We start from the raw sequence: 26,742 nt of genomic DNA, 5'->3' as shown, positions 1-26,742 counted from the left end.
CTCTGCCTCCGCAAACCCCCACAGGGACGAGCTGCCAGCACACCGCCAGCCTGATGGCCACGGCTCCTCCCAGGGACGGGCTCTACAGGCCCAGGCACACTGGGGGTCCATGCCGGGGGCTGGGCCCCCTCCCTGAAATCAGGCAGCGCCTAGAAGCCCCCGCTGACCAAGGCTCTGCAGCGGCTGGGTTTCCCTGTCCGCCGGTGCGTCTTCAGCTTCGGATGGTTCCTACGTGATCCAGCCCACAGACAGAGAAGACTACTTGCTCCAGCTTCTATGATGTGGCTTCTCTGCCTCCACACGCCCTCCACTTCCACAGGGTTCGCACTCGCCACTTCCCACATGACCAGCCCCCTGCCTCCACAGCACCCCACTGACAATGTGCCAGTTTCCGAGGTGAGCAACAGAAGTGCCAGGATGTGAGTCCTTTACAGACCAAGGAGCTGGAACCCCATCTCTGCAGAGCTTGGGGTACCCTGGGGGCATCCCTGGAGGTGACAGCCCTTTGCAAGAACGAGGACCCTCAGGCCACTGAAGGACACGCGAGGACTGAGCAAGACAACAGCCTCCCTGCCGAGTGCGATAGGAACGTGACCCCCAGGAAGGCTGGTGTCCTGGCAGGTGAGGAGGCAAGTTGCGGGGACAACCTTCCTGTAGCCTGCTTGACACACGAACCCGCACACAACGAGAGCCACGCCCTCAGCGTCTGTTGCAATGGGATGAGACAGGCATGTAATTAGGGCACACGACCTTGCATCAAAAGGCTGGAGAAACAGCCTGGCACTTGGAAACAAAATCTACCCCCTTCAAGCCGCAGCCCAGAGGGAAGAACCTCACCGGCAGGGCCTTCCTGTGTTGTCCCTCGCCGATGCCGAGGTGGTGGCCCAGGCAGTGCCCAGAGGGGCCAGGCCTCACTCGGCAGTGACGGACGGGGGCAGCTAAACAGACGCCAGAGCCAAACAGCTTCACACGCCCATCTCTGTGCCCACCAGCCCTGGGCTGACAGCGTCCAAGCCGACCTCGGGCCACCCTGCCCTGTTGCTTCAGATCTAATCAGAGCCCCCGAAACTGGAGAAGTGCCCGCTTCTTGAGTTCTGGACACCAACCCTCAAAGTTTGCAGCACCTAACACACACCCCACACACACCCCACAAACCCACTTAGTGTCCAGAAAAGAAATCAGAAAAGCCAGAGGAGCAGGAGCCTGCGGACAGACAGACCCACAGACAGGGCGACTGCGACCTGATTTCTGAAATGTGACAGCATGAGCCAGACCCACCGCACCCTCCAACACCCCGAGGCCTGTTCACACCCAGGACCCGCAGAGGAGAGGACAAGCTAAGGACAGAGGGGAGGTGCCCAGGGCCTGGCTTGTGCCCAGGCACCCCGCCTCCTCCAGCCTTCTGTTGGCGGCTGCCAGGCTTTGGCTTCCTCCTGGTGCTCAGGTGGTGCCGGGTTAGTGTGCGCGCCGGCCTGTCAGCAAAGGGGGTCCAAGGCCCCAGAGCTGCCGAGGCTGTGGGGTTAGATTCCTCTTTGGGCCGCTGCGGTCTTCCTGGACTCTGAGACAACAAGCAAGTGTGCCCTCCCCCCTCCCCCAGGCTTCCTTTCCTTAAAATCCAGCTAAGGACCCTTCACTCCTCCAGTCCTGCACTTTCCTCAGCGCTTGGGCCCCAGGAACCCACAGCATGTGCAGCACGTACCCCCGCGCGGCTTCCCTTCCGACTGGTCCTCTGCAGAGCTCCCCACTGGTGTCCTAGCAGCACATCCGCTGGCCCACGAACGTCAGCGTGCATCAGAATCACCGGGAGGGGCGTGCTGATGCTTCAAATTGAGTGCATCTGGAGTGGTCCACGGGACACGATTTGGGAAACACTGGATGTTAATGAGTTTCATGGTGCCCGGCCAGTGTGGCTCAGTGTTTGAGCGTCAGCCCATGCACCAAGAGGTCACCGGTTTGATTCCCGGTCAGGGCACATGCCCACACTGTGGGCCAAATCCCCAGGGGGGGCATGCAGGAGGCAACCAATCAATGTTCTCATCGATGTTTCTATCTCTCTGTCCCTCTCCTTTACTCTCTCTCTAATATTAATAAAGAATATTAAAAAAAGTTTCATGGGGAGAGAAAAGTTCAAAAAGGCTCCCTAGCCAAATGTTTGGGACACACTGAGATCATGAAATCAATTACTTTATTGCAGAACTTCTCAGTGCCTTTATGGTCTTAGATGGGTGCTGACTCTTCACATGGGTGGCAGTGTAGTGTGCAGTATTTCCCAAACTCTTTTGGCCAGAAATGTATACCGCACTCCCTTTGTATTCCACTGAGCACTCTGCAGGACCAGGGTTCCATGGAACCCCCTTCAGGAAACAGTCATCATCTAATGCTCCCTATATCAGCTCTCTTCCCCAATTAGCCTGCCATCTTGTTGAAGGCAGAAGCCCTGGCTTCACTTTTTTGTTGTATCTCCCTGCCCACTCCCCCCTCCCCAATCCTAGCCTTGTGACCCAGCATCAGCCACGAAATATTACTGAGCAAAGACTCAGTGGCCAGGTCCTGAGAGCTCTCCATAAAACCGCCCAGGCTTCTTCAAGAACATTCCTCAGTTTACAATTCCCTGGCTGGCCCTGGTGACCACAGCTCGTCTCTGCCCCGCCCCCCCAGCCCTGTGGTCACCCAGGCCCTGCCCCCCAGGTTGCTGTCATGCCGAGATTTTGAGAAGTCCTATCAAAGACAATCACCCTTTCCAGTGGATCGTTTTTAGCACTTAAATGCTGCTGAATCCTTCACAACAGCCGCTTTTATTGGCCATCAGGAGGCCCCGTGCCAGGCGAAGCATGCTGCTCTCAGAACGATCGCAAAGGGGTAACGAGCACTTAGCCACATGGAACAAGAAATGGAAACGGCCTGCCCACTGCTCCCCAGCTCGGGGAGGACAGACCCCAGACGATGGCAACAGCAGACAAGGCAGCACTCACCGGAGGCCAGCACCGTCTGAGCACTTCACCTGTTCCAGCCCCAGGAAGCCAAGGCTTTCACCACCCCCATTTCGCTGAGGAGGAAACTGGGACCCAGAGAGCGTGTCCATATTCACAGAGCTAGTTCCCAGGGTGGAGATGCAGACAGTGAGGCCCGGAGCGCATGCTCTGAACCACTGCGGTTTGCAAGTGTTCAGCTGGAGTCTGACCCCACTGCAGATTTCCATACGTCAGTAACAGAGAACAAACATCCGAGTTCTCCGAGTCCGGCTCTGGCCACATTTGGCAGCGCTGGCGGAGGGTAAATCTGCTATAGTGAAGTGAAGAGGGAATACGGGGAGTGAGCTGTCTGTATTAGGGTGGGGGCTCCATGTATGAATGAGTGAAACAAGGGGGGAGTCAACCCCTGTACAGTAGAAATACCTGCTACGTCAGGTGTAGTGGGGGAAAAATAACCCTCCTCTATGCTGCTGTTTTTCCTTTATTAACACAACTAAGAGTGATTTTTGCTTGTGCACCTATGTATGTGTGTATGTGTGTGTTGACAATTCTAGGCTGCAAGTGTTTAAAAACTAGGCAGAACCTGGCTGAATAGGACAGGGCTGCAGGAGGACCGCCCCCCTTTCCCAACTGGCCACCGGCATACCTAAGCCAAAACAGATGCTTCCTATGGGCTGGGTCTGAAACTCCTCTCAGGCCCAAATCAAAGTAGACTTTAAGGGTGATTTGGGTTTGTGTCAACAATAAGGAAGTAAGGGGCCGGGAGAAACAATCCCGTCCTGGGGGCGTGGGGGGAGTTGGGTGTGTGTGTGTGTGTGTGTGTGTGTGTGTGTGTGTGTTCGTTCATTCAGCACCACGGACAGCACCCCACACTGGTGGGAAAGATGATGGACCCCAATATTTTACCCACCTACAATAAGAGGGCCTCCAAGGCAGGAGAACAGCAGAGAACAGACCAGCAGAGAGTACCCCCTGGGTGGCACCAGCCCTGAGTTCAGGAGCAGGAAAGGCCTTTCACTAGGGAATTTCTGTGTCTGTTCATTCTGTCCCTTCCCTCTCTACTCCTGCTGTCTTCGAATTAAGACCCAAACAAGGACCAGGAAGAGGTGGGAGGTAACGACTAAAGCCTATGGCCAAGTACATGTCCCCTAAGTCAAGGTCACACCCAGGATGCGGAATATTTCCACCAGCACAAGGACCCTTCCTGCCATCCTCGGATACCCACGCCTCCTTCCACAGTCCTTGGCAGTGCTAACCTGTTCCCCATTTCCACCAGTTTGCCAGCTCACGAATGTTACAGACATGGAATCACACGGCACGGAACTTCGGGGGACTGGCTTTTTTTCACTCACCACAATTCCCTGGAGAGTCACCCAGGTGGTTGTGGTGTTGACTCCTCTCTGCTGCTGATTGGCACAGCTGTCTCACTGGTCACCTGTTGATGGACTTGTGGGTTGTTTCCAGTTTGGACTATTCTCCCTGGAGCTGCTATAAACATTTGAGTATAGGTTTTTGTGGGAACATACGTTTTCATTTCTCAGGGATAAACAGCCAGGAATGTAATGGCTGGATCATATGGTCCCTGCAGGTTGAGTTTTTTTAAGAAACTGCCCAACTGTCTTCCAGAATGGCCGCACATCTCCACCAACAACGCATGACTGACCAGTCTCTCCGCAGCCTCGCCGGCACTTGGTGTTGTCCATTACAGATGTTCTGATCGCTGTGTACTGATATTCCCTGATGGCTGATGGGGTGGAACATCTTTGTGTGCTTATTTGCCATCTGTACATCCTCTTCGGCAAAAAATGTGTCTTCATGCATTTTTTCCATTTTAAAATTGGATGTTTTTAAAAAAATTTTTTTCTTTACTGATTTTTTTTTTTTTTTTTTTGAGAGAGGAAGGGAGAGAGAAAGAACATCAATGAAAGAGAACATCGATTGGCTGCCGCCTGAATGCCCCCGCTGGGGATTTAGCCCACAACCTGGGCATGAGCCCTGACCAGGAATCGAACTGGTGACCTCTTGGTGCATGGGTCGATGCTCAACCACTGAGCCACACCAGCTGGGCAAAATTAGATGGTTTTTAATATTAAGTTTTGAGAGCTCTTTATATATTCTAGATACTAGTCCAATCCCACATCTCAGTGTTGATCTCTATTGATTATCATCTTTTCATTTCTTTGGAATCTTCCCAGTTCTTGGTATGACAAGTGATTTTTGATATGTTAAGAGATTCTGAATCTTCTTTAAATCTTCTGTTTTAATTGGCTTTTGCAGTACCACTCTGGCAGGGGCAGGGGTCACAGCCTCAATATTGCCAGTCCAGGGGTGGTGCTGTCATTACAGCTGACGGAGGTGAAGTTCCAGGTCCCCACATGGTCCCCAAAGACCCTGCCACGAAGGCGGTCTTATCACCACCGACCAACAGAAGCCCCAGTTCTCGGTTAGGCTTCCTCTGACACACCCCAGCAGGGAGGGGCGGGTGCCTCACTACTGCCGGGTGGGGGGAAGTCCAGCCCCTACATGGTCTCCAACACCATGGGGCGGGGGAAGGCCCTCTTACAAGCCTGCAGGGATGAAAGCTGCACCTCCCCCCTTGGCCTTCTTTGATCCCACCCTGTAGGGGGAGGCTGGGCACCTTGTCCCCGCCAGGCGAGGGTACAAGTCCAGGCTCCCGCTGGGTCTTTGCTGGCGTGGTGAGGGTGGGGCTGTTTTCCGTGCTGTTCGGCTACAGGAGAACAGTCATTGTCTAAAAGTTTCCTCTCTTGCTAGGTGGCTCTCTTTCTGGACCCTTGCCAACGAGAGCAGACTTTTAAAAACCAGTGTGCATCAGCATTTCCTGGTTACTGACGTCTTTGGCTGCAAGCCTGGGATACAGGAGGCAAGAAGAAACCCAGGGAGGTCGCCACTCTGTCATTGCTCAGGTCCCAAGGTCCCTCGCTGGTGTGGCTTCTTCTCTCCACCTTTCAAAATCTTTTTATGGTTGTTTTATATAGAACTGTAGGGTTTTAGTTGTCAGAGCAGTAGGAATACAGAAAGGTGTATCTACTTCATCCTCCCAGAAGTGAAAATCTAGGTCTGTATTTTTTAACAAAACACTGCGAGGGCCTTACGTCCAGTGTATTCGTTTTTCAGAGGGGAAACTGAGGCTGCAGCCAGAGGGCGGTATCTCACCTGTGCCCGAACAGTAAGTCAGAGGTCCAGAGAGGAGGTCTCCGGTCTCCTTGTTCCCATCCGATCAAGTTACCACGACGACACACGCATCCCACCCTCCTGCCCCTGTAGCTGACCTTCCCTGCGGATGCAGGCCTCCCTGCAGACACAGCCCCTCCCGGCATTCCCTCGCTGCCCTGGCCCGCTGCTTTTCCCCTCGGGAAAGCCTTTATCTCTCTAAGCAGACTCCAGGTTCTCTGAGGGCTTGACCAAGTCACACGGCTCGTACGGTTACGGCAGGCACTCGAATGGCCGCAGAGCGTCCCCTGTAAAGGTGAATAGTGATGTATGTGGCTCTGTACGTTCCGTATCCTGGTTTCTGCAGGTGAGCTGGAGCCAGAGGCACCTCGAAGATGGGACCGACGGCTTCCTCTGGAAGAGACCTGCGTGCTGAGAGCAGTGGGGGCCACACTCTCAGGTCCCCCAGCAGGCGTGCTGTCCAGGAGGCTTACTAAGAGGAATTGCAGTCCGTCCGTAGAGTGCTCCCAGGAGGGCAACCCAGGATGGGACAGGACCTGAGAACCACCACGTCATGTCCCAGACTTCCGGGCACTGCCTGCCCTCAGCGATGGCTCGCTGATCGGGTCAATGAATAAAAGAACAAATAAATAGCCCTGGCCAGTTTGGCTCAGCAGTTCAAGCATCAGTCCTTGGATCGAAGGATCAACTGGGTCAATTCCCAGTTTAGGGCATGTACCTGGGTTGCTGGTTCGATCCCCAGCCCTGCTGAGGGTCATGCAGGAGGCAACAAATCGATATGTCTCTTTCATACCAATGTTTCTCTCTCTCTCCCTGCTTCCCTTCCACTCTGTCTAAAAAATAAATCAATGGAAAAAATGTCCTTGGGTGAGGATTAACAGCAATAAAACAACAACAACAGATAAACAAAGGAATCCCCACTACTGGAAATGTCCAGCTGCATGAGGGGGCTTCTGTACTGCAGGGTGAGGGCTTGGATCAGGGGACCTCTGACCTGCTTGTCATCCTGATGGCCCATGAGGTTATTTAGTGCTCATTGGGACCTGCTTAGCTCTGGATCTGATGTGAGTCCTAGCCTCTGGGGAGCTTCTACCAGAGGTGGGGCATGTGATCGTCTCCAAATCGTTCTGGTTTCCCCCATTCCAGGCATGTAGTAGGATTGTGCTTCTTTGTGTGCTTATGGTTGGTTGGGACCGTGTGACCAGTTCTAGGCAACTGTACATACTAGAAGTGACGTGTTGCATCTGGGTTGGAGTGCTGAGTTGCCAAAGCGAGACTCCCCCGTGTTCTTTTCCCTCTGTCTTGATGACTGGTCAAAACGGTGACTGTTCCATCAAGCTGGGTCCTGAATGGGTTGTTTAAAGTTACGGAGACTTGGAGGTGTTTGTTACGGCAGCATTACCTAGGCTATCCTGACTGATATAAACGTTACCTGCATGGAACACCAGAGAAAATAGAAGACATACAAGGTGAACAAAAGCCGGTGGGGTTGGACAGCGTGCCAGCATCTCAGCTGAGCACACGAACACCTTCAGGTTCACCATCCTCATCCCCCACCACTCCAGTAACACCCAACACTAACCATCTACTTGAGCTGTGCTTTTTCCCGTCGCCCTAGCATCCCAACTTCAAGCCCTTGCTAACACCATCTTCTCTCTTCATCTTCTTGTCTCTTCCCTTCCATATGGTCAGACCCCCGACCCGTTCCTGAAGACACAGATCAAGTCTCGTGTTCTGCAAGACATCTCCCTCCTCGTAGAGACAAACAGAACCACTCTTTGGAATGGCTGTGATACCTGTGGTCAGAACGTCTCTTTGGGGGACTTCACATGTGTGCCTTGAGCCTCTTTCATGTTAACTAGCCTCTACTCTGCCAACGGTTAGTAAGCCTAAGTCTCCAGCTCCTATGTCTGCCAAGCTCACGGCAGGTGCTCAATAAATACTGAGTGAGTGGAGAGTAGTGCCACGAACATACATACCTGACACTTAAATATCCATAGAAGCTGATTACATAATCTAGGCACTTTTACCAAGATAGCATTTGTACTAACTAGGTGAGGTTTTAAATTGGCACTGAACCAATAGTATAATTACTAGACGGCAGCAAGATGGCTGGCCGAACGCTCCTTCTACCTTTTCTGTGGGCCAGATATGAGCAGTGTATTTGTAGTCATCGATGCCGACCACCTGTCGTCTGCTGGGTCAGAATCAATGTTGGTACCTAGGATTTGCCTAGCCTGCAGGCTGACATAGGAATCAGAGTGGGCGGGGGAACAGTAAAGAAATCTGGAAAACCCAGTACTCCCGTCACTTGTACCAGCTGTTTGGATGCAGTTGGTTATTTCATGGAGACACAAATGCAAATAAGGAGAGAAATTCCAGAGAGGCTCAGATGTCTGTGTGACCCAGTGCCCCACTTTGCAGAAGAGACACTGGAACGCGTGCCACACCTGGGTCAACATCTGGTTCTCCTGACCCTTGGGATAGGCTCTTTCACACTCTCCTGATGCTGGCTTTGCTGCAGGGCATCATGATGGAAAGGGGAGTGCCCCTCCCTCCTGTTCCTGCCAGTGTGGGATCACAGGCTGTTGGCCAGCACTCAGATACCACTTCTGACACACCCCCACCTTTCCCAGGGCTCTGCATGAACCCGCCTGGTGAGGAGGTGTGCTCATTAGGTTCCCAGCAAGGTTTCATCACCTTGCTCAATAGCCAACGCTGCCAGCCAAGCCCTTCAGTCAGGAAGTCCTTCCCAAGGTCTAATCATAGGCCCCGCTGCTGTCGTGCACATTAATTTCCTCTCCTTGGTTCCTCGGTGCAGATGGAGAAGAGCTGCTCCCTCCTGACCCCACACAACCTTCAAATGCCTTCAGCTTTCTCCCCTGAGCTAACCCCGGCTGGGACCTTGAAATCTGCTCTAACCGCACTGGGCTGCACTCTCTCGTTGCAGGTGCTTTCTTCTGCATTTCTCTCAATAGGAAGAAAAGGTGAAAACCATTTCAACTCCCAACTGAACGACGAGGTGATGGACAGCTCGCTCGGAAGGCTGCCAGGATGCCAAAGAGTCCTCAGTACAGCCAGATCCCAGTTGCTGGCAGTTGGACAGGCCTCCTCGGGACTGAGTGTGGCCCATTTTCTGTTCTGGACTCTCTGAGCCTCCTTCCCCCCATCTCGCGGGACTCAGCCTAGTCTAGGTTGCTCCCACTTGGTGCCTCAAAAGGCTGCAGAGGAGGCAAAGGGTTTTTGTTTGTTTGTTTTTACATTAAAATAAATAAGCCTAGTGCATGACTAACCCCCAGACACGGCCTGCACCGGGGCCCCTCCATGGACTGCGACCCACTGCACAGAACTTCCTGGGCAGAGTGCAGCACCTCAGCGTCCTCTGGCCAGCCGCCTTTCCTGGGCACATGTGGCCAAGGTAGGGCAGTCAGGGGCGAGGTGCTAGAGCCATCAGCCACCCAGTCTCAATTTAGCCTGTTTCCCACTGAAAATAATCCCCCCTGCCCCATGCATATGCCCTATTATCCCAATGACCTTAGAAAGCTCCGCAAAGTTGGGTGGCCAGAGGCATGGGGCCCATGAGGCATGGGGTTGCATGGACTGGATCTGGGCCAACTCAGGCATCATTATGAGCAATGACTGCAAGGCCCTAGGCCAGGGCAGTCAGGGAAGCAGAGCCAGCCCTAGCTCCCACCTTCGGGTTGACCAGCTGGCTGAGGGCATAGGCAGGTGCATGCAGAACAGCCTGCTCACAGCATGAATTGGGGCGAGGGTCTGCCTGGACGACAGGGTGTAGTGACGAGGCCAGTGGGTGTGCTGATGGGGCTGGTGGCTGTCCCTGAGAGCTGGCCCAGGGCTCCTACATCTGGTGGGTCAGGTTGAAGAGAGCCTTGAAGAATGATGGGCCAGCAGCAGCCCGTCAGAGCTGCACCCAGCGAACACACGCTTCCATGGGCAGCTCCCTGGTTCCCCCTCCACCAGGGAGCCACTCCAGGACCGTGTGGGCAGGGCGGCTGCCACCGGCCAGGTGTGTGGGGCTTTCCTTGTGAAACAGTCATGTAAGAAATCCTGACCCACTTGACCCCACTCGAGGCCCAGGGCGGTGCCCCACTGGAACGTGAGCCCCGTGGGCCGTGAGGACAAAGGCCATACCCCAGACAGCAGAGAACGAGACTGACACCGTCGAGTTGCCAAGCCACCCCGAACACCCAGCCCGGCTGTCCTGAGACAGAAGGCAACTTCCGTCTGGCTTACATCACTCCGCTGTTTGCAGCCTAATGAACTGAGTCACTAATTTCTAAATATCAGTCCTTTCATCACTGAACCAAAGTCCTCCTGACCTCAGGAGACCTCATTCAACCCAGCTCCTGCCTCTCCATGCCTAAGGTGTACTGCACACAGGTCCCAGCCACCAGGGAGGTCTGACTCAGTCCCATCTCCGCAGGCTTACCTCTGGGACACCCGAGGTCTGGGCCCTCCTTTGGAAATCTGCATCTCCTGCCCTGCACTGGGCATTCTTTTACATACATTATTTTTTCCTTCTAAGTAGTAGGGCAGGTGCTATCCTTCAGACCCAGCAGAGCTTAGCAACAGGCCTCGGCAACACTCCTGGCTGAGGAATCCACAGAAAATTCCTCTTGCAAACACCTTCAACTCTTTGGCTGCTGAGCGTGCTCGGCCCTGAGCAGCTTCACACGGCGCTGTGGGTATGACCACACCAAGACCCGGGCCAAGCAGCCTTCCCTCTGAGCCCAGCAGCTCTCCGAAGTCAGGAGCAAGTGACTGCAGGAGCCCGTTAAGGCTCCCCTCATTTCTCGGGGCGGTGAGAGGCTGGGCTGGGGATAGTGGTTTTTCAGCTAGGGGTCACCAGGGACGACTCTGGCCACACAACCCTCCTGGTCCCAGGACAGCTGGCCGGCCGAAGGAAAAGGAGAGGTCTCTGACACCTCCCCTGCACATGCCCCTCCAGGTCCTCTGCAACCTGGAGCAAATCTCCAAACCCGGGGAGGCCCACTGTCTGTGGCTCCATCATCAGCCCTGATGTGTGAACCTCCAGGTCATTCATTTCACTGCTGAATAATATTCCACTGGGAGGATGTCACATGCCATTTATCCGTTCTCCTCTCAACGGACATTTGGTTGTTTGCAGATGTTTCTTATAAATAATGCTACTACTAAAAAGAAATCTTATGAATCTAGGTGCTCGTGGGAGAGAGCGCTTCACTGGGGGCCGGGTACTCAGGGAGAACTTTCCAGAGGGCAGACTGCACCCCCCTTCCACCTCCTGCTCTCACCTCATCCCCACTTCTCAAGAGCCATGCTCTTCTGGCCCCTAATCCCACTGTCGCCCACAAGCAGGGATGAGGTATCAGGAAGAACAGCTGGCCAACCAGAGGGTATATGGGGGGCTTGGAGGGTCACCAGGGATGACCATCACGGGCCAGCCGAGAAACCCAGACAGACGTGACAACCCCCGATGGAGCACAGAGCTCTTCCCTACCTGCTGTGGGGGGGCTCGCCCTCGGGAGAAGGAACAGCTGCTGTCCAGCTGGTCGCTGCAGTCCGCCGTCCACTGCAGGGGAGAAAGGAGCGGTCAGTGATGGCAGGACACACAGCCCAGGCCCCCGGACATGGCCCTGCCCTCCTGCAGCAGAGGCGTATAGAACCCCGCTCGGCCATTCCAACAGCAAATCCTTCCCTACCAGCAGGTCCCAGCTGGCACCTCGGAATCCCAGGTGGAGGTGATGCTCGGTGTACACTCGTTTCCCTTCACCTGAGCCCACCAGAGTGATGAAGAGCCAGCTGCACTCCAAAGTCAACCAGACATGACATATGGGCACTGAGCTGTAAACAACAGGCACCATGTTTGACCACCTGGCCAGGCTGCAGCCACGCGAGCTCTCTACGATGCCGCGGACAGAGCTGGGGTGAGGTAGGTGTGTGTGGTCCTTTCCATACGCCCAGCTCCGAAGGGCAGTGGGCCTGTGGACTCACAGGACAGCTGGCACTGGGGAAGAGCCCCAGACTGGCCGTCAGACCCAGACTCATCCCCTGAGAGCTGAGAGGCCTGATGTGCCCCAAAGTGCAGTCTGATAACCACCTGCCTGGCAGTCCCAAAGCCTGCCACACGGGGGTCCCTGGACCCCACGCTCCACCCACTGAACCAGACTCTGTGAGGGCAGGAGCTGAGCATTTCGACAGGCTCCCAAGTGGCACACCAGAAGTTTTGGAGCCACTGCCACCCGTGTGGCCTCCCAGGCTTCACTGTGTCATCATAAGATGGGGACAGCTGGGCTGGGCGACTCCGCAAGGTGGAGACGAGGACTTCCATAAACCATAAAAACACTGCTGAGATATGAATGGTAGTACCAGTAGGGCCCCTCCTGTGTGCGGTGCAGCAGGGTGGTGTTTTTGCCACTGTGTTAAACGTCAGCTGGCCTCGCAGGCGAAGGTTGCTGACCACTGACCTGGATCTACACCCTGCGTGACACACGGGAAGCAGAAAGGCCGTCTCTCTGCCTGACACACCTGTCAAAACTGGGAGTGAGTATGAACGACTCAAGGCCTGGTGTTTTAAAACCTTGGCTGGACACACCCTCCTGACCGTGGGCCACGGGCACAACCGTTGCATAGGAGAGCGGTTTTGTCACGATGCTGATGACACGGGCCAGGACAAGAGGATTCTAGAGTGGTGCTGTCCAACCGACACAGAACGAGCCACAAAAGGAGCCACAGGAGTCATTTTAAATGATCCAGTAGCCGCCTTTTAAAAAGGTCAAATGAAATGTAATACTATATTTTATTTATCTTAGTACATTTCAAATAGTCACGAACATAAACTTTATCAATGAAATATTTTACAGTCTTCTTTCCCTACCAAGTTTTTGAATTCCAGGGGGAGCTCATGTCAACTTGGGCCAGCCACATTTCAAGTGCCTGAGAGCCCCGTGGGGCTGGTGGCTGCCATCCCGGACAGCGAAGGTGGCGGACCAGGCCCGGAGAGTCTGGCCCTCTCATCCATTTCTTGCCCATCTCTGCTCTGCGCTGCCGAGGGCTGATCCCTCCAACAGGGACTCCTAGGCTCGGTGTCAGCTGGGCTCAGCGAGGGGAGACGGGAAGAAGGGAGAAGCCAGGGTGCCCTCCCTCATGGCTCCAGCCCTCGCCCGACAGCCTGCTGGGCATGACCCTGCCGGCCCTGGCTGCACCGGCTGCTCTCTGTGCCTCAGGGGCAGAGATGGTAACAGCTTCCTGCAGTCACTCATCTCGGGGTGCTCAAGTTTCTCGGCTTTTTAAAAATCACCTGTAACCAACTCCCTGTATTAAATTCCCTGTCTGGATACTTGCAGTCTCCAAGCATCTCCCTAAGATATTTATTAATTATAAGGGGAAAAGGAAAAAGTGAGCAATCCATCACACACCACCTTGGCCAAGTTATCGAGGATGAGGTTGCCTGTAATAAAATAGATCACCATCCTGGACTCCCCAAAATGATGCATGGAGAAGGGCACTTTACTTCTGAGGCGTTCTCGCCCAAAATACACAATCTCAATCTAATCAAGACAACACATCTGGCAATTCAAACTGAGGAGCTTTCTACAAAATAAGTGACCAGTACGCTTCAAAAGTGCCACGGTTGTGGAAGACAAGAAAAGACCAAGAGAGCTTCACAGATTGGAGGAGAATAAGGAGACAGAACAATAACATGCAAATTTGCATCTTGGAACAGGAAAAGGACATTAGTGGAACAACTGGTAAAATCCTGAATAAAGTCCCCTTGTTCCAGAGTCAATTTCTTAGTTGTGATCATCTCACTGTGGTTATGTAAGATGCTCACATTAGGGGAAGCTGGATGACACGCAGGTTCACGGGAACACCCTGTGCTATTTTGGCACCTTTGCTATAAGCCTAAAATAATTTCCAAATAAAAAGTAACATATATATGTATGTGTGTGTATATACATATAGATATTATAAACATATAGGGTGGGGCAAAAGTAGATTAACAGCTCTTCACATGGAATACAATAATTAATAAATAATAATACAAAAGTAATGTTTTGCATACTCACAACTATAAACCTACTTTTGCCCCAACCTGTATATGTCTATATCTATATCCATATCCATATCTATATCTATATCATCTATATCTATATATCTATATCTATCAATCAAAATGTTTAAACTACTGTAAAAACAATCCCTCTGCTTTATATACTTGAGGGATTTCTCCTTTCCTGCTTGGGGCCCAGGTGACAGGGTGACAGGCTCGGCGACGCTGAGGTACACAGTGACTACTGGCCATGGAGTAGACTAAATCTTTACTCCTCACCCCATCCTATGACAGCCCTGCAGAGAAAAGTCCCAAACACTCAACCCCAGCCACACAGTGGTGATGTGACCTGAGCGTGGGCACACTTCCTCCGGGGGTCGGCATGGTCCCTGGCAGGATGTCTCCTCCAGACCAACATGCATAGAGGAGGCCAAGACTTCACACAGCCATAGGCAACCTCGCCCCTCTACTCAGGCTCCCCAAGAGCAGTCCCAAGCTCCGATGAGACGGCTCTGCTTTGTTGAATTCATCCTTCACTTCACATCCACGCACCAGAAGCCGCTTCCGAGTGCATTCAGTGTGAGGCCTGCCACGCCTCCCTTCACAGGCGGGGCCCAGGGAAAGAACAAGGTGCACGAGCCAAGATTCCTGGAGAAGAGCAAGCCTGGGCGTGGAAACAGGCAGCGGACTGCCGGCCAGCTCAGGGGCGGATCACGACTTTCTGGCGGAGGCATCAGAGACTCTTCTGGGTAGACAGCAGCAGAAGAGAAGGGCCACCCTGTTAGGGAGGCTGGCCTGGCCTGGGGGAGCAGGCGAGGAGGTCAGAGGGCAACATTCGGGTTTGCACTGCAGGCAGAGATGGCGACGAGGGTCTGAGTGCACGGTGCAGACCAGCGGTGGGCGAGGGGCTGATGCCACAAAGCGGATGAGATGGGCATGTCATGTAACAAAAAATAAATTAAAAAAAAAAAAAGATGGGCAGGTCTGCAAAGACCCACCCAGAGACGCAGCCAGGGCTGGGTACAGGCATAGCCCTGGACAAAGCTGTTGGAGAAGGGAATGAGGTCCAACTGTGCACAGCTTTCCGGCCCCCAGGGTAAGAATTTAGTGTGAGTTACCACACTTATCCCAGCAGGCTGTACCCACTGGTGACATCCCACCGGCTCCAGGGACATCCTCTCCTTTGCTGCTGCCTGAATCATCTCCATTGGGAGGAAGTGTTTCTTCCCAGTCCAACCCCCTGGGAACTGTCCCCTCCCTGCTCCAAAGCTCCTGCCTGCTTCTGCTGGGACTCCGCTCTCAAAGCTGTCTTCTTTCCTCTGAGGCCGACCCTGGGCCCACCACCTAGACAATCTCCAAACACAGACCTTCCTGAACCGGTCCCTATCTATGTGAGATGATTCCCGGATGGAGAGAAGCCCTACTCCCATCCTACCCCAGGAACACTCTCCTCCACTGGCCCCCACAGAGCATTTCTCTCTCAAGGTAAACGGGTTACAGCTAGGAGCAAGTCCTGTGCGCACGCATGTGTGTGTGCATGTGCATGTGTGGCAGGGGAAGGGGGGGTGTAAGGGTTATGTTCCCCTGAGAAAGGTCGTGGAACACAAATGGGCAGGAAAAGTGGGGCATTTTTATATATGGGACTGACGAACATCAAATTCACACGATTTTGAGCCTCCACCATAGCTGTTATAATTCATTTCTTTATCTAAAAAGCAGAAACAAAGATTGCAGAGGGTTGAGATTCCATAAACAGGAGCATAGATGTTTATTCTGTTCTCAAAGTAGATGTTCGTTCTATTATTCTTTGCTCTCATTGGATATTTAAAATATTCACACCAAAAAGAATTAAAATCTGTTATCAGGCATTTGCATCTAGGATAAAGAGTATTTGAGGAGCAGATTAGGTAGGGGACAGGGGAAGACACTTCGCATGGGGGAGGGGGAGTGAAAGGGAAGAGCCTGGAGCAGGGGAGGCTGAAGTACTGATGACCAGCTGCACATGCCAATGGCCTCTAGGTCCCCCCAGACATCCAAGTGTATTCCGTGGCCAGAACCAGCCAGCATGCTGAATCAACACAGGACTGGATAGAGATTCTCTGCTAAAACTGTAACCATAAACAGATGCACAAATGGGAACTTAGTATATGATAAGGAGATTGTTTCCAATCAGGGCAGAGGAGAGATTATCAATAAACACACAGGACTGAGAGAACCCACTAGTGGGTGAGGACAAATGATCTGAGATGTCTGCCTCCAACTATTCATAGACAACACATTCCAGGTTGATTAAAATCCAAGATACAAGTTTTAAACTGCATCTAAGTCTAAAACTTCCATGTAACAAAAGAAATCAGGAACAAATTTAAAGACAAGTGAGAGGCTACTTACAACATGTGTAACAATGTATGACAATGTGTAACAAAGGATTAATGGTAAGAAGATAGAAAGATTTCACTGAAATCTAGGTACTGTTCTAAGCCCCTTACATACATGAACAATTATTCTTCATAGATGTTTATCATCCCCACTTTACAAATATGGGATTGGAGGCACAGCATGGTTAAGCAACTGACCAGGGTTACAGAGCCAAAAGGTGGCAGACAAGTAAAAGGGCATACATAGGTATTAATTTTAAAAATGCCACATACTAAATGTAATTTGTGATCCTGTTAGACATGGAACCAGATTTTTTGTCTGGTAAAATATACGTTACACAAAATTTAACATTTTAACCACTTTTAAATGTCAATTCCATGGCATTAAATAGTCACAGTGTTGTGCAAACACTGCCACCCATCTCTAGAACCTGTTCACTTTCTCAAACTGAGACCTTGCACCTGTCAAACAGTGACTCCCCACCCCCTCCTCCCAGCCCCTGGGAACCACCATTTTATGTCCATTCTCCACGAACTTAACCATTCTAGGGCCACACAGAAGAGGGATGAGCCTTTGGTGTCTGGTTTATTTCACTTGGCATAAGGTCCTCAAGGGGGATTTTATGTTATAGCACATGACAGGATTTCCTTTGTTTTGAGCCTCACTGCACATATATAGCACGTCTTGTTTATCCATTCATTCACTGATGGGCCTTCAGGTTGCTTCCACCTCCTGGCTCTTGTGAATAACTGTGCTACGAACATGGGTGTTCGGGTCCTTGCTTTCACTTCCTTGAGGGATACATCCAGAAGTAGGGTCACATGGTAATTCTATGTTGAATTTTTTTGGAGGAACCTACAATTTCTTTATAAATAATAGTATTGCATCAATGTTTATTTCCTGTACTATGATTATGTAAGAGACTGTTCCTGTTCTTAGGGAATATACAACCAAAGTGTTTAGGGATAAAGGGGAATCATATGTGTAACTTACTCTCAAATAAATCAGAAAAAATTTGCTCTATATACTATCTGTATCTATCTGTCTATCTATCTATCTATCTATCATTTATCAGTATGTCTATCTATCTATCTATCTATCTGTCTGTCTATTTATCTATCTACCTACTATCTATCTATTAAGAGACAAAGCAAATGCGGTAAAATACAGGGTGGGGCAAAAGCAGGTTTACAGTTGTGAATACGCAAAACAGAGTTTATTCTTGTAGTATTATTTATTAATTATTGTATCATTTTTCATACGAACAACTGTAAATCTACTTTTACAGTATTTACAACTGGAGAACCTGGGTGAAGGATATGCAGGAATTTTTTGTACTATTATTATAATTGTATGTACATCTCAAATTATTTCAAAGTGAAAATTATTTTACAAAGCCATCTTATCCAGGGCTTCTTAATCAAGGGGCATCAGAACCCCCGAGGGGGTGGTCTGAAGGTCCCATGGGAACCACTGCTCCCTCCTGGGCCCTTGTGTCCCTCTGAGGGATCTGAGAGAGACTGTGACTTGCTCACAGCCTCACGGAGCCCACGCGTGGAATGGCCAGGAGCAGATCCTGCTAGCCTAAGACTTGAACTTTTCAAAATAGGAGCATGTTCAACTGTTTTCTTTACCCTGGGCACACGGGCTTACTGACCAGGAGAGGAGGAACAGGAAGGGGAGGTGGGACCGGAGACTGGCTGGCAGCTCATTTTCCATCCACAGTGAAACTCCAAAAACCGCCTTGTGTGTACGGGGAGGGGATGCTGCCCAAGAGCTGAAGTTTGAAGTCTGAGAGGGGAAGAAAGGCTTTTTGCTCCCATCTTACACAAACAAACAAACAAACAAACAAACACCAAAGAACTTGCCTGTTGTAGAAGCAGTGTAAGGCAGTAATTTAGGAGCTTGAGTTCCTACTCCTTGTGCAAGTCACCTCATCCCTAAGACTCAGTTTCCCCACCTATAATAATGACTGAAACTACCAAGAGCAGAGAGGTTAAGAGTATGACAACTGGAGAAGACCACCTGGTTAAAGCCACATACTTGCTGTGTGACCTCAGGCATCTTATTCAACCTATCTGTGCCTCAGTTTCCTCCCGTGTCAGCTGGCAACAATAATAGCACCTTTTTTCATAGAATTGTGAAGAGTAAATGGTTAACATAAAAACACTATAGTCTCCTTTGTGATTTTCTCTTTTTCTTCCCAAATTCTTAGGGCTCAATCTTTTTTTTTTCTTCTTTAAATAGGTTTTTATTGAATTTTTTTTTTTTTTAGAGAGAGAGAAAGGGAGAGAAACATCCATCAATCGGCTGCCTCCTGCACACCCCCTACCGGGGATCAAGTCTGAAACCCAGGCATGTGCCCTGACCTGGAAACGAACTGGGACCTCTCAGTCCATGGGACAATGCTCAATCCACTGAGCCAACGGACTGGGCTTCTTCTTCTTCTTTTTTTAATATGTTTTTATTGATTTCTTTGACCTTCTTCTTCCACTGCCCTCCCTCCTTGGGTTTAAAATGCTGCCCACACGCTACTATGATCAAATGTGAGTCTCCAGTCACTGCTCTCCTCTGGACACCACCTCGGCACATTGAGCTGCTCGGTCACTTCTCCACTTGAACATCTAATTCTTAAACCTTTCATGTCCAAAAACGGAACTCCTGCTCTTTGCTCTCCAAAGCTGCTCTTCCGGGGTCTCCCATAGCTCAGTCTTGAAATAATGTATTATTATAAGTCATATTATGCACAGATGTTGGCAAAAGCATAAAGAGGTGAGGAGGTCAACTCCAGTCTGATTTGGGTAGGGTAAAGCAGTGGAACGAGGCAGCCATTACGGGAGATCCTGTCGGTAATGTCTGAATTCTTATGTCCCACGAGAATGCACACCTATAGTACTTGTCTACGTAATGATACAGCATTTTTTTAAATAAGGAGAAAAAAATAAAAGGAGTCCCCCATGCTCAACCACCCCACAGCTCCCCTTAAACTCACTTCTGATAAGCCTTTCATGGGTGGTCCACCATTGAGCGCTTCCTCCTATGAACAAGGATGGCCAGGGGAGAGAGTCAAAGGCAGGCAGAAATGAAGGGATGAGATGAAAGGGGGATGAGGGAACAGTGAACAGGGAAGGCAGAATGGGGGGGGGGGCATGAAGAAAGAGAGAAGAAAAACACTGTGAGTAAGAGACAGTGGCCAATCTGCACGTTCGGACCTAGCCTGTCAGCAGGGGTGCATCTCTCTTCGAAGGGCCACCTGCCTTTGTAACGAGACCCAGGGCTGCACCAAAAAGGACTACTGGAGTTAGCGTCACCCTCACTGGCTCTTCATCTGACCTTGGAACAAGAATTTACTGGAAAGCACTCCCAAGTGGAGACAGACATGCCCCCCTGTGGCTGGGGTGTCGACCAGAACGAACAGCAGTCACGTGGGGGCTGATAAGAATACACTGCTTTGGCCCCTCCCCACTCAGTGAACTCTGAGGTGGGCCTGCCGAGCTTCCCCAGTGACCCCACTGCGTCGCCCAGCTGTGAACTGACTTAGAGCCTGGTGATGATCCACAAGACCACCCACAGACATCAGAAGTGCCAAACTTGCCCCATTACAACATCCAAATCTCTTCCAGAAAAGTTTAATGGCCAGTGAGATCTGGAGTCCTAATTCTCATTCCACGGGGGAAAATATATCAACCACCCAGGGGCCTGTACCCGGCAGGAAACCTAAAGCAGGTGGAGAGGGGGAAGCACCAGGGCTGCTCAGCCATCACCAGCAGCGTGGTGTGGCTAGTTCTCGTTTCTGTGTCTCAGTCTTTTCTTCTACATAATGGGGCTACAGTACCCCTCCTCCCAAGCACAGAGTGAGGACAGCTTTCAGGATATGCCTTTGGGGACTTGGAATCCATTGAAGGGCAGGCACTCTTGAAATGTATGTGTGTGAGGGGTTGTGATTTAAAATATGAATCCTGGCCTGGCCTGTGTGGCTCAGTAGTTGGGCATCGACCCATGCACTAGAAGGTTGCTGGTTTGATTCTGAGTCAGGGCACATGCCCAGGTTGTGGGCCAAATCCCCAGCGGAGAGCATGCAGGAGGCAGCCAGTCAATGTTCTCTCTCATGGACATTTCTATCTCTCTCCCTTTCCTTTCCTCTCTCTTAAAAAAAAAATCAATAAAGAAAATTATTAAAATATGCATCATGAAAGTGTTGGGAACTTGGAGCATCCATTCTCTTGGTTACTCATCTAAAGAAATGGAAACTCACTTTCTCCCCTTCCCTCTCTTCCCCTCCCCTCCTTCCATCCATCTGCCCATTTATCCATCTTTCTAGTTGGTGCTGGGGGAGGGGCAGGAAGAACAAACTAACTGTACAAGCATCATAAGATATTTTCCTCCTGAGTGTCTCTCAGATCCTAAGAGAATGACCTCACCAACTGAAGGACAACATTCTTCTCCATTCTCTCAAGGTTTCCAAGATTCTTAACAGTTTTCCTCTTCCAAAAACATTAAAACACTGCCACAGACAGGCAGACAGGGACATTCTCTGAGGTTATTTTTGTTCTTTGTTTTTGGCTTCCATTTAAAATAGTCATCAGATTAAATAAAAACAATCAAAAGTGCTTTAGCAGAAAGATTTCCCGTAAGGCTGTGTCAATAGAAGTGTATTATGTAGACACCGCTAAGCCCAGCCTTGCTTAGAGATGTCCACAGCTGTGCCCTCCTCTGGAGTCTGTACCCCAGCTGTGTCTGTGGGGCATACGGGGGACAGAGAGGGGCAGTGGGATCAGGACTGAAATGCCCCTTCTTGGCCAGCAGCACACGGGCGGATCTGCCCAGTGTTTGCATTCTTCCAGAGAACTTAAGAAAATGCAGAAAGTTTAAGGGATGCATCCAGATGTTGCCAGTGGCCATGTTTTCCACAAAGCCTCACAACAAACATCTGTTCATTTATTTTTTAATTTTATTATTTTCTTTAATCCTCACCCGAGGATATTTTTTAATTTATTTTTTAGAGAGAGGAAGAGAGAGAGAGGGAAAGAGAGAGAAAAAAACAATTGATGTGAGAGAGAAACATCGAACAGTAACCTCTCATATGTGCTTGACTGGGGATTGAACCTGAAACCTAGGCATGTGCCCTGACCAGGAATCAAACCCACAACCTTTTGGTGTACGGGATGACACTCTAATCAACTGAACAACCCAGCCAGGGCAACAAACATCTGTTTATTTTATTTTATTTTTTATTTTTTTAAATCCTCACAGGAGGATATTTTTTCATTTATCTTCAGCTGGGGGAGGGTGGGGAGAGAGAGAGAAACATCAATGTGAGAGAGACACATCGATTGGTTGCCTCCTGCTGGGGAGGGCTGGGACCGAACTGAGGTATGTGCCCCTGACCAGAATCGAACCTGCAACTCTTTGGTCCGAGGGCTGATGCTCTAACCGTTAAGCCAAACTGCCCAGGGCAACAAACATCGGTTTAAAAGCCGCTCCAGATGTGGAGATGAGATCGTGGTCAGGTCCAGCCTGCCCAGGGGCAGGAACTGGCATGCAGGGCCCAGGGTGAGGGCACCTCTCTATCTGCCGTCCATGCTGAGGACTAGCAGGCACCACCGGAAGGCCAAAGTCACCGGCAGGCCCCTCCTTTCAGAAATATCTCCCAGGTGGCTGCTCTGGAAATAAAACTTCACAAAGCATTCCTCATGGTTCCCTTGGACTTTCTTCCTGCAAGGGCCCATTTCACCTGGAAGAACCTTTGAAAGTCGCCCTGCAGGCCACCAGAGTCTGCATGGTGAGGGGGGCAGGCAGCATGCCAGGCCGGCCCCGCCCACCTGTCCCCGGGGCCTGCTCCTGGGGAGTCAGCCCAGGATGCTTATGTGGAGCAGCAAGGTTGCTCCCTCTCCTTCCTGCCCTTCTAAATCTTGGTCCACCGTCTTTCATCTGAGTCCACCTCCCAACCAAGGCCAGGGCCGCCGCAGACTGACCCAGGAGGAGCTGAGACCAGCCTGTGATCCTGGTCAGAAAGCCTCCTGTGCCTGACACACAGAGCCCCAGGGCACTGCCTGAGAGACTCAGTTCTGTGACTACCCTCAACCGCCTGGCTCTGAAATCAGGGAAAATATTCACAAGTCACAGCCTTCCCACTGTGTGCATTACGGATAAGCTGCCATCTCCAGATCTCTTCTAGAACATAAGTTCGTGGAGGACAGGGAACAGAGTAGAGCACATAGTAGGTGCTCAATAAATCTGTGAATTGCACATTTGCCCACCGGGACAGGACAGAGCAGAGGTGGGTCAGAGGGTCTGAGAGAGGCTTCCTGCATGGAGCCCATGCTCTGTGGGTGGGACCACCCACATCCTGGCAATTAGGGCCAGGCAAATAGACGCTGTCTGGACTTGGGGTCCCCTTATGGCCCAGGCCTTGCACCTGCTCAGGCCCCAGCCCCTCTCCCGGTCTCTGGGGCAGCGCTCACCTGGGAGATGTGGGACTGCGTCTTCTCGCTCTCACCGTCTCCCTCCGTCTTGTCTGCCAGCAGCCCCTGCACCTGGTACTCGAGCACATAGCTGTCGATGAAGCGCTCCAGCTCCTCGATCTCCTGGGAGCGGCTGCTCCCGGCCTCGGAGGAGGCCGACGCTGCGGAGGAGTTCTCCATCCTCCAGCTGAGGGGCCTGGCTCAGGGCTGCGGGAGAGAAGAACCAGGCTCTGTGAGGTCAAGCCGGAGAAAGAGTCATGCCCTCGTTAGTGTGAGGAAGATGCTGGGATTCCCCTGTATGGAGAGGGAAACTGAGGCCCAGACAAGGCAGGTAACTTGTACGATGTTCGGTATTACTCCATACCTAGGCCTTAGCATCTGGGAAAGAGCAGAAAATAGACCCAGACTGCCACCTAAGCCCATTTCCCAACTTGGTGTTAAGAAAATCAGGCACAAAGCAGAATAAAATAGACCATAGGCTTTGGTGTCCCTGACCTAACCATTTAGGATACGTAGGCACAAATCCTCTAAGAAGATGCCTCCTTCTAAAGAAATGCCTTCTCTTTGGCCACCAGACTACCCCTAAATTAGTTGAAGCCAGCAGGCCTTAAGTTATAGGTGCATCTGCAGCCTTGTGATGCTTTGGCTCCTGGGACACATGGCAGGCTCAGTCTGCAGGAATGTGACTTGCTTTTAATGACGGAAGGTCAAAGGCCTGGTAGGTCATTTGGGAGGGGGTGGTCTCGCCGTGGAGACGGCCTGGCCACCCTGCATAGGAGCATGAATCCCTGGTCAGCCCTTAGGCTTTCTCTGGGATGTGCCTGGCAGAACCTGCATGACTGGCATTCCAGGGACACCACCAAAGTCTAACAGAAGAACTGCTGTCCTCTCCTGACTGGGTGGACCCAGATGCCATAGGGGCCCAGGCCTGCTGGGACACCTCCACTGCTCTCTCCCACCCTTGTCCCTGCACCTGACCCACCTGCCCTTTTCCTGACAGGTTCTAAGCCAGATGGGAAGGGGCTTCAGAGCTTTTTGGCCCCCTTTTTATTGTCCGGAGGTTGCTGCTCTCCAGGGGGAACCCACTCAGCTGGAGGAACAGCCTGTGCACTGTTTCACCATCGGAACTGGTAGAACGGCCGTCTACCAAACCACCGCTGGACACACAGGGCACTGAACAATGTACACACTGAGCTCCGAGACCACGACGGGCTGCGAGCGCCTAGACTGTGGCTGTTGACAATAAACACAAGGTCCTGGTATGTCTCAAGGAACATCTGCATTTCAAAACCTTGGATTCCTGAGAGCTCTTTTAGAATGTAGTTTATTTGCCAATGATCAAGGGTTTGTTGAGTTTTGAACTAATGGATCCAAAGCAGGGCAAAGAATGGCCCACTGGGGTCCAGAAATGCTCCGACTTCACGAATGCTGACTCCCCCACACCCTTGCGGGCCTTCTTAGAGGCTGGGGTGGCCATGGTGGGCACACACCTTCTTCATCTGGTTTCCTGACTCCGTTTTTTGGTTTTTGGCCTCTGCAAGGATCCCAGCCTCCTTTGGACCCCAGGTCAGCTGCAGGGGCGTGTATGATGCTGTAGGCAGCTTGCTCTGGGCTCCTGAGCTCAGCAGCCTTGGGGCTGGTAGCCTGTCTCATTTCAGAGGGAGCCGTCGAGGTTTCAGGCCCAGGAGCCCTCACCAGAGTGAGGGAACCCCGGGGTGGAGGCTTAGGCAGCGGTGGGTCTGCAGAAAATCAGCTCAGACTGCAATGAGCATGCCGAGGGGTACAAGGCAGTCAGAGGTAGGGGTGGGGATGTCCAAGTCCCCTTCCTCCGCCTGCCAGTCAAGGCCGACAGTGGCCTTACATCCCTCCCACCACCAACACCCACCCCACCCCTCCTGCTGCAATGGCTGCCCAGGCTCCTCTCCAGCACCCTGTCTCTGCTGCTTGCCCCAGGCACAGGCCTGTGTGCCAGGCAGAACCATAAGAGGGTCCTGGGTGTACATTTTCTCCCAGTCACTCAATAAAACACACCCTGGGTAGTCCTGGGAAGGGGTTTTGCTAATATAATTAAATTCCAAATCAGTGGATTTTAATATAGGGAGACCATGCAGGAGGGCCTGGTCCATCACAGGAACTCCTCGACCTGGGACTAGAGCTAGAGACAGATTCAAAGCACACGAAAGATAGGACACACTGTCGCTGGTTTGAAGAAGGAGGGGGCACATGCAATGAACGGAGCAGCCTCTAGGAGCGGAGACCAATCCCTGGTCAGTGACAGGAAGGAAAAGGGCACCTCAGCCCCACAATCTCAAGGAAGTCAATTCTGCCCAAACCCATTGAGCTTGGAGAGAACTCTGTCCCCCAGAGCCTCCGGACAAGAATTCAGCCTGGCGAACCTTGATTTCAGCCTCGCGATACACCGCGTGTGACTCTGACTTCCAGAACTGGGAGCTGACACACAGGCACTGTTGTAAGACGCTGAGTGTGCAGCAATGTGCTGTGCAGCCACAGAAAACGAACACGCAATGCTTCCGGCCTCTGCTTTTGCTCGCCCTGGGGCCCCTCACCCTGAAGCACGTTTCCATTCCCTCCACCCATCTGGCAACAGGCCCAATTCCCAGGTTCAATGGTGGTTAGTGGGCAAAGGATCACCCAGCCTTCGTGTAGGGGCAGGTACACTGCGACTTCTAATAATGGGAATGGCTAATGTGTACTGCACCCCGATCACGTGCTAGGCACTCTTCTCACACTGGGTATGCCTTCACCCACTCACCCCTCACAGCAACTCTATGAAGTCAGTGTAATTAAACTACTTGGGAAACAGAGGTTCAGAGAGGTTAAGTAACTTGCCCAAATCAGCACAGCAGAGCTCCGGGTCTGCCTACACCTCACTCACTGCCTTTTCATCCCACTCCAGGCGGCCTTCTGCAGTCCCCACTGCCCTTCCCGCAATGCACAGTGAATTCGAATGCGGTGGGTGCTTCCTATTCTGCAATGGGATAGGGCTCTGGAGGGCTGGGCCAGTGCCCAGCTGCTGGTCTCAGCCAGATGGCACGATAAGATTGATGTCCAGAGAGGGCAGAAAGGAGCCGCCTGCAGGAAAAGGTAGTGCCTACGGCCATGCCTATTATTCCTCAAAGACTTCAGATCTTATCTCGGGCTTCCTGGCGCCCTTCGCAGGTACAGGTGGAGGGCTGGGTTTTGCAGGAACTTGCCTGGAGCTCTTCCAGGAGGACTGCGTGCCTGGCTCAGCAGCCTCTGTCCTGTTCTGCTAGGCGCTCCCAGACAGGGCTAGGGTATGGCCGTCTCTTGGGGCAATACCTTTGTCCTGTTCAGTGAGGGAGCCCCAAACCTGCACTGGCTCACGGAGGAAAGGGATGGGCGTCGAGACCCATTCCCACCCTGCAGAAATTTGGTGCCCAGGGAAAAAGAGGACTCCTCCTCCCAGGCCACTGTCTTGGGCACCTCCTGTGGCACATCCAGTTGCTGCTGCCCAAGCAGATTCATGCAGTGAAGCCCGACAGCACCTGACCTCTGCCACCCTGAGCACCTTCTGCCCAGGCTCCCCCGACACACGCCAGCGATACCTGCAGGATCCCAGCTGGCACCCAGTACCTGCACTCTGGAAGTCACGGAGCTAACATGCCTGGGCACCCACTCCTTCTTTGGTCTCTCAGATGAC

General features: G+C 51.8%; 1 protein-coding gene across 5 annotated transcripts in view; it reads right to left on the bottom strand.

Moving 5' to 3' along the window:
* Positions 1 to 26,742, bottom strand: part of CTIF (cap binding complex dependent translation initiation factor) — a 250,086-nt gene that overhangs the window by 155,711 nt on the left and 67,633 nt on the right. For 3 of the 5 annotated variants that reach the window (XM_036244763.1, XM_036244764.1, XM_036244767.1), the window contains exons 3-5: positions 23,061 to 23,267; positions 19,589 to 19,633; positions 11,665 to 11,736 (exon numbers count right to left, since the gene is read on the bottom strand). In XM_036244763.1, coding sequence (XP_036100656.1) covers positions 11,665 to 11,736; positions 19,589 to 19,633; positions 23,061 to 23,240 — 297 coding nt within the window. In that variant the 5' untranslated portion in view covers positions 23,241 to 23,267. The remainder of the gene's footprint in view (positions 1 to 11,664; positions 11,737 to 19,588; positions 19,634 to 23,060; positions 23,268 to 26,742) is intronic. The other 2 variants (XM_036244765.1, XM_036244766.1) reach the window with 1 other exon arrangement.

The sequence above is a fragment of the Molossus molossus genome, unplaced genomic scaffold (genome assembly GCF_014108415.1).
Source record: "Molossus molossus isolate mMolMol1 unplaced genomic scaffold, mMolMol1.p scaffold_m16_p_6, whole genome shotgun sequence".
NCBI lineage: Eukaryota > Metazoa > Chordata > Mammalia > Chiroptera > Molossidae > Molossus > Molossus molossus.
Note: the sequence above shows the minus strand (reverse complement) of the source record. Positions and strands in the feature narration are given on the sequence as shown.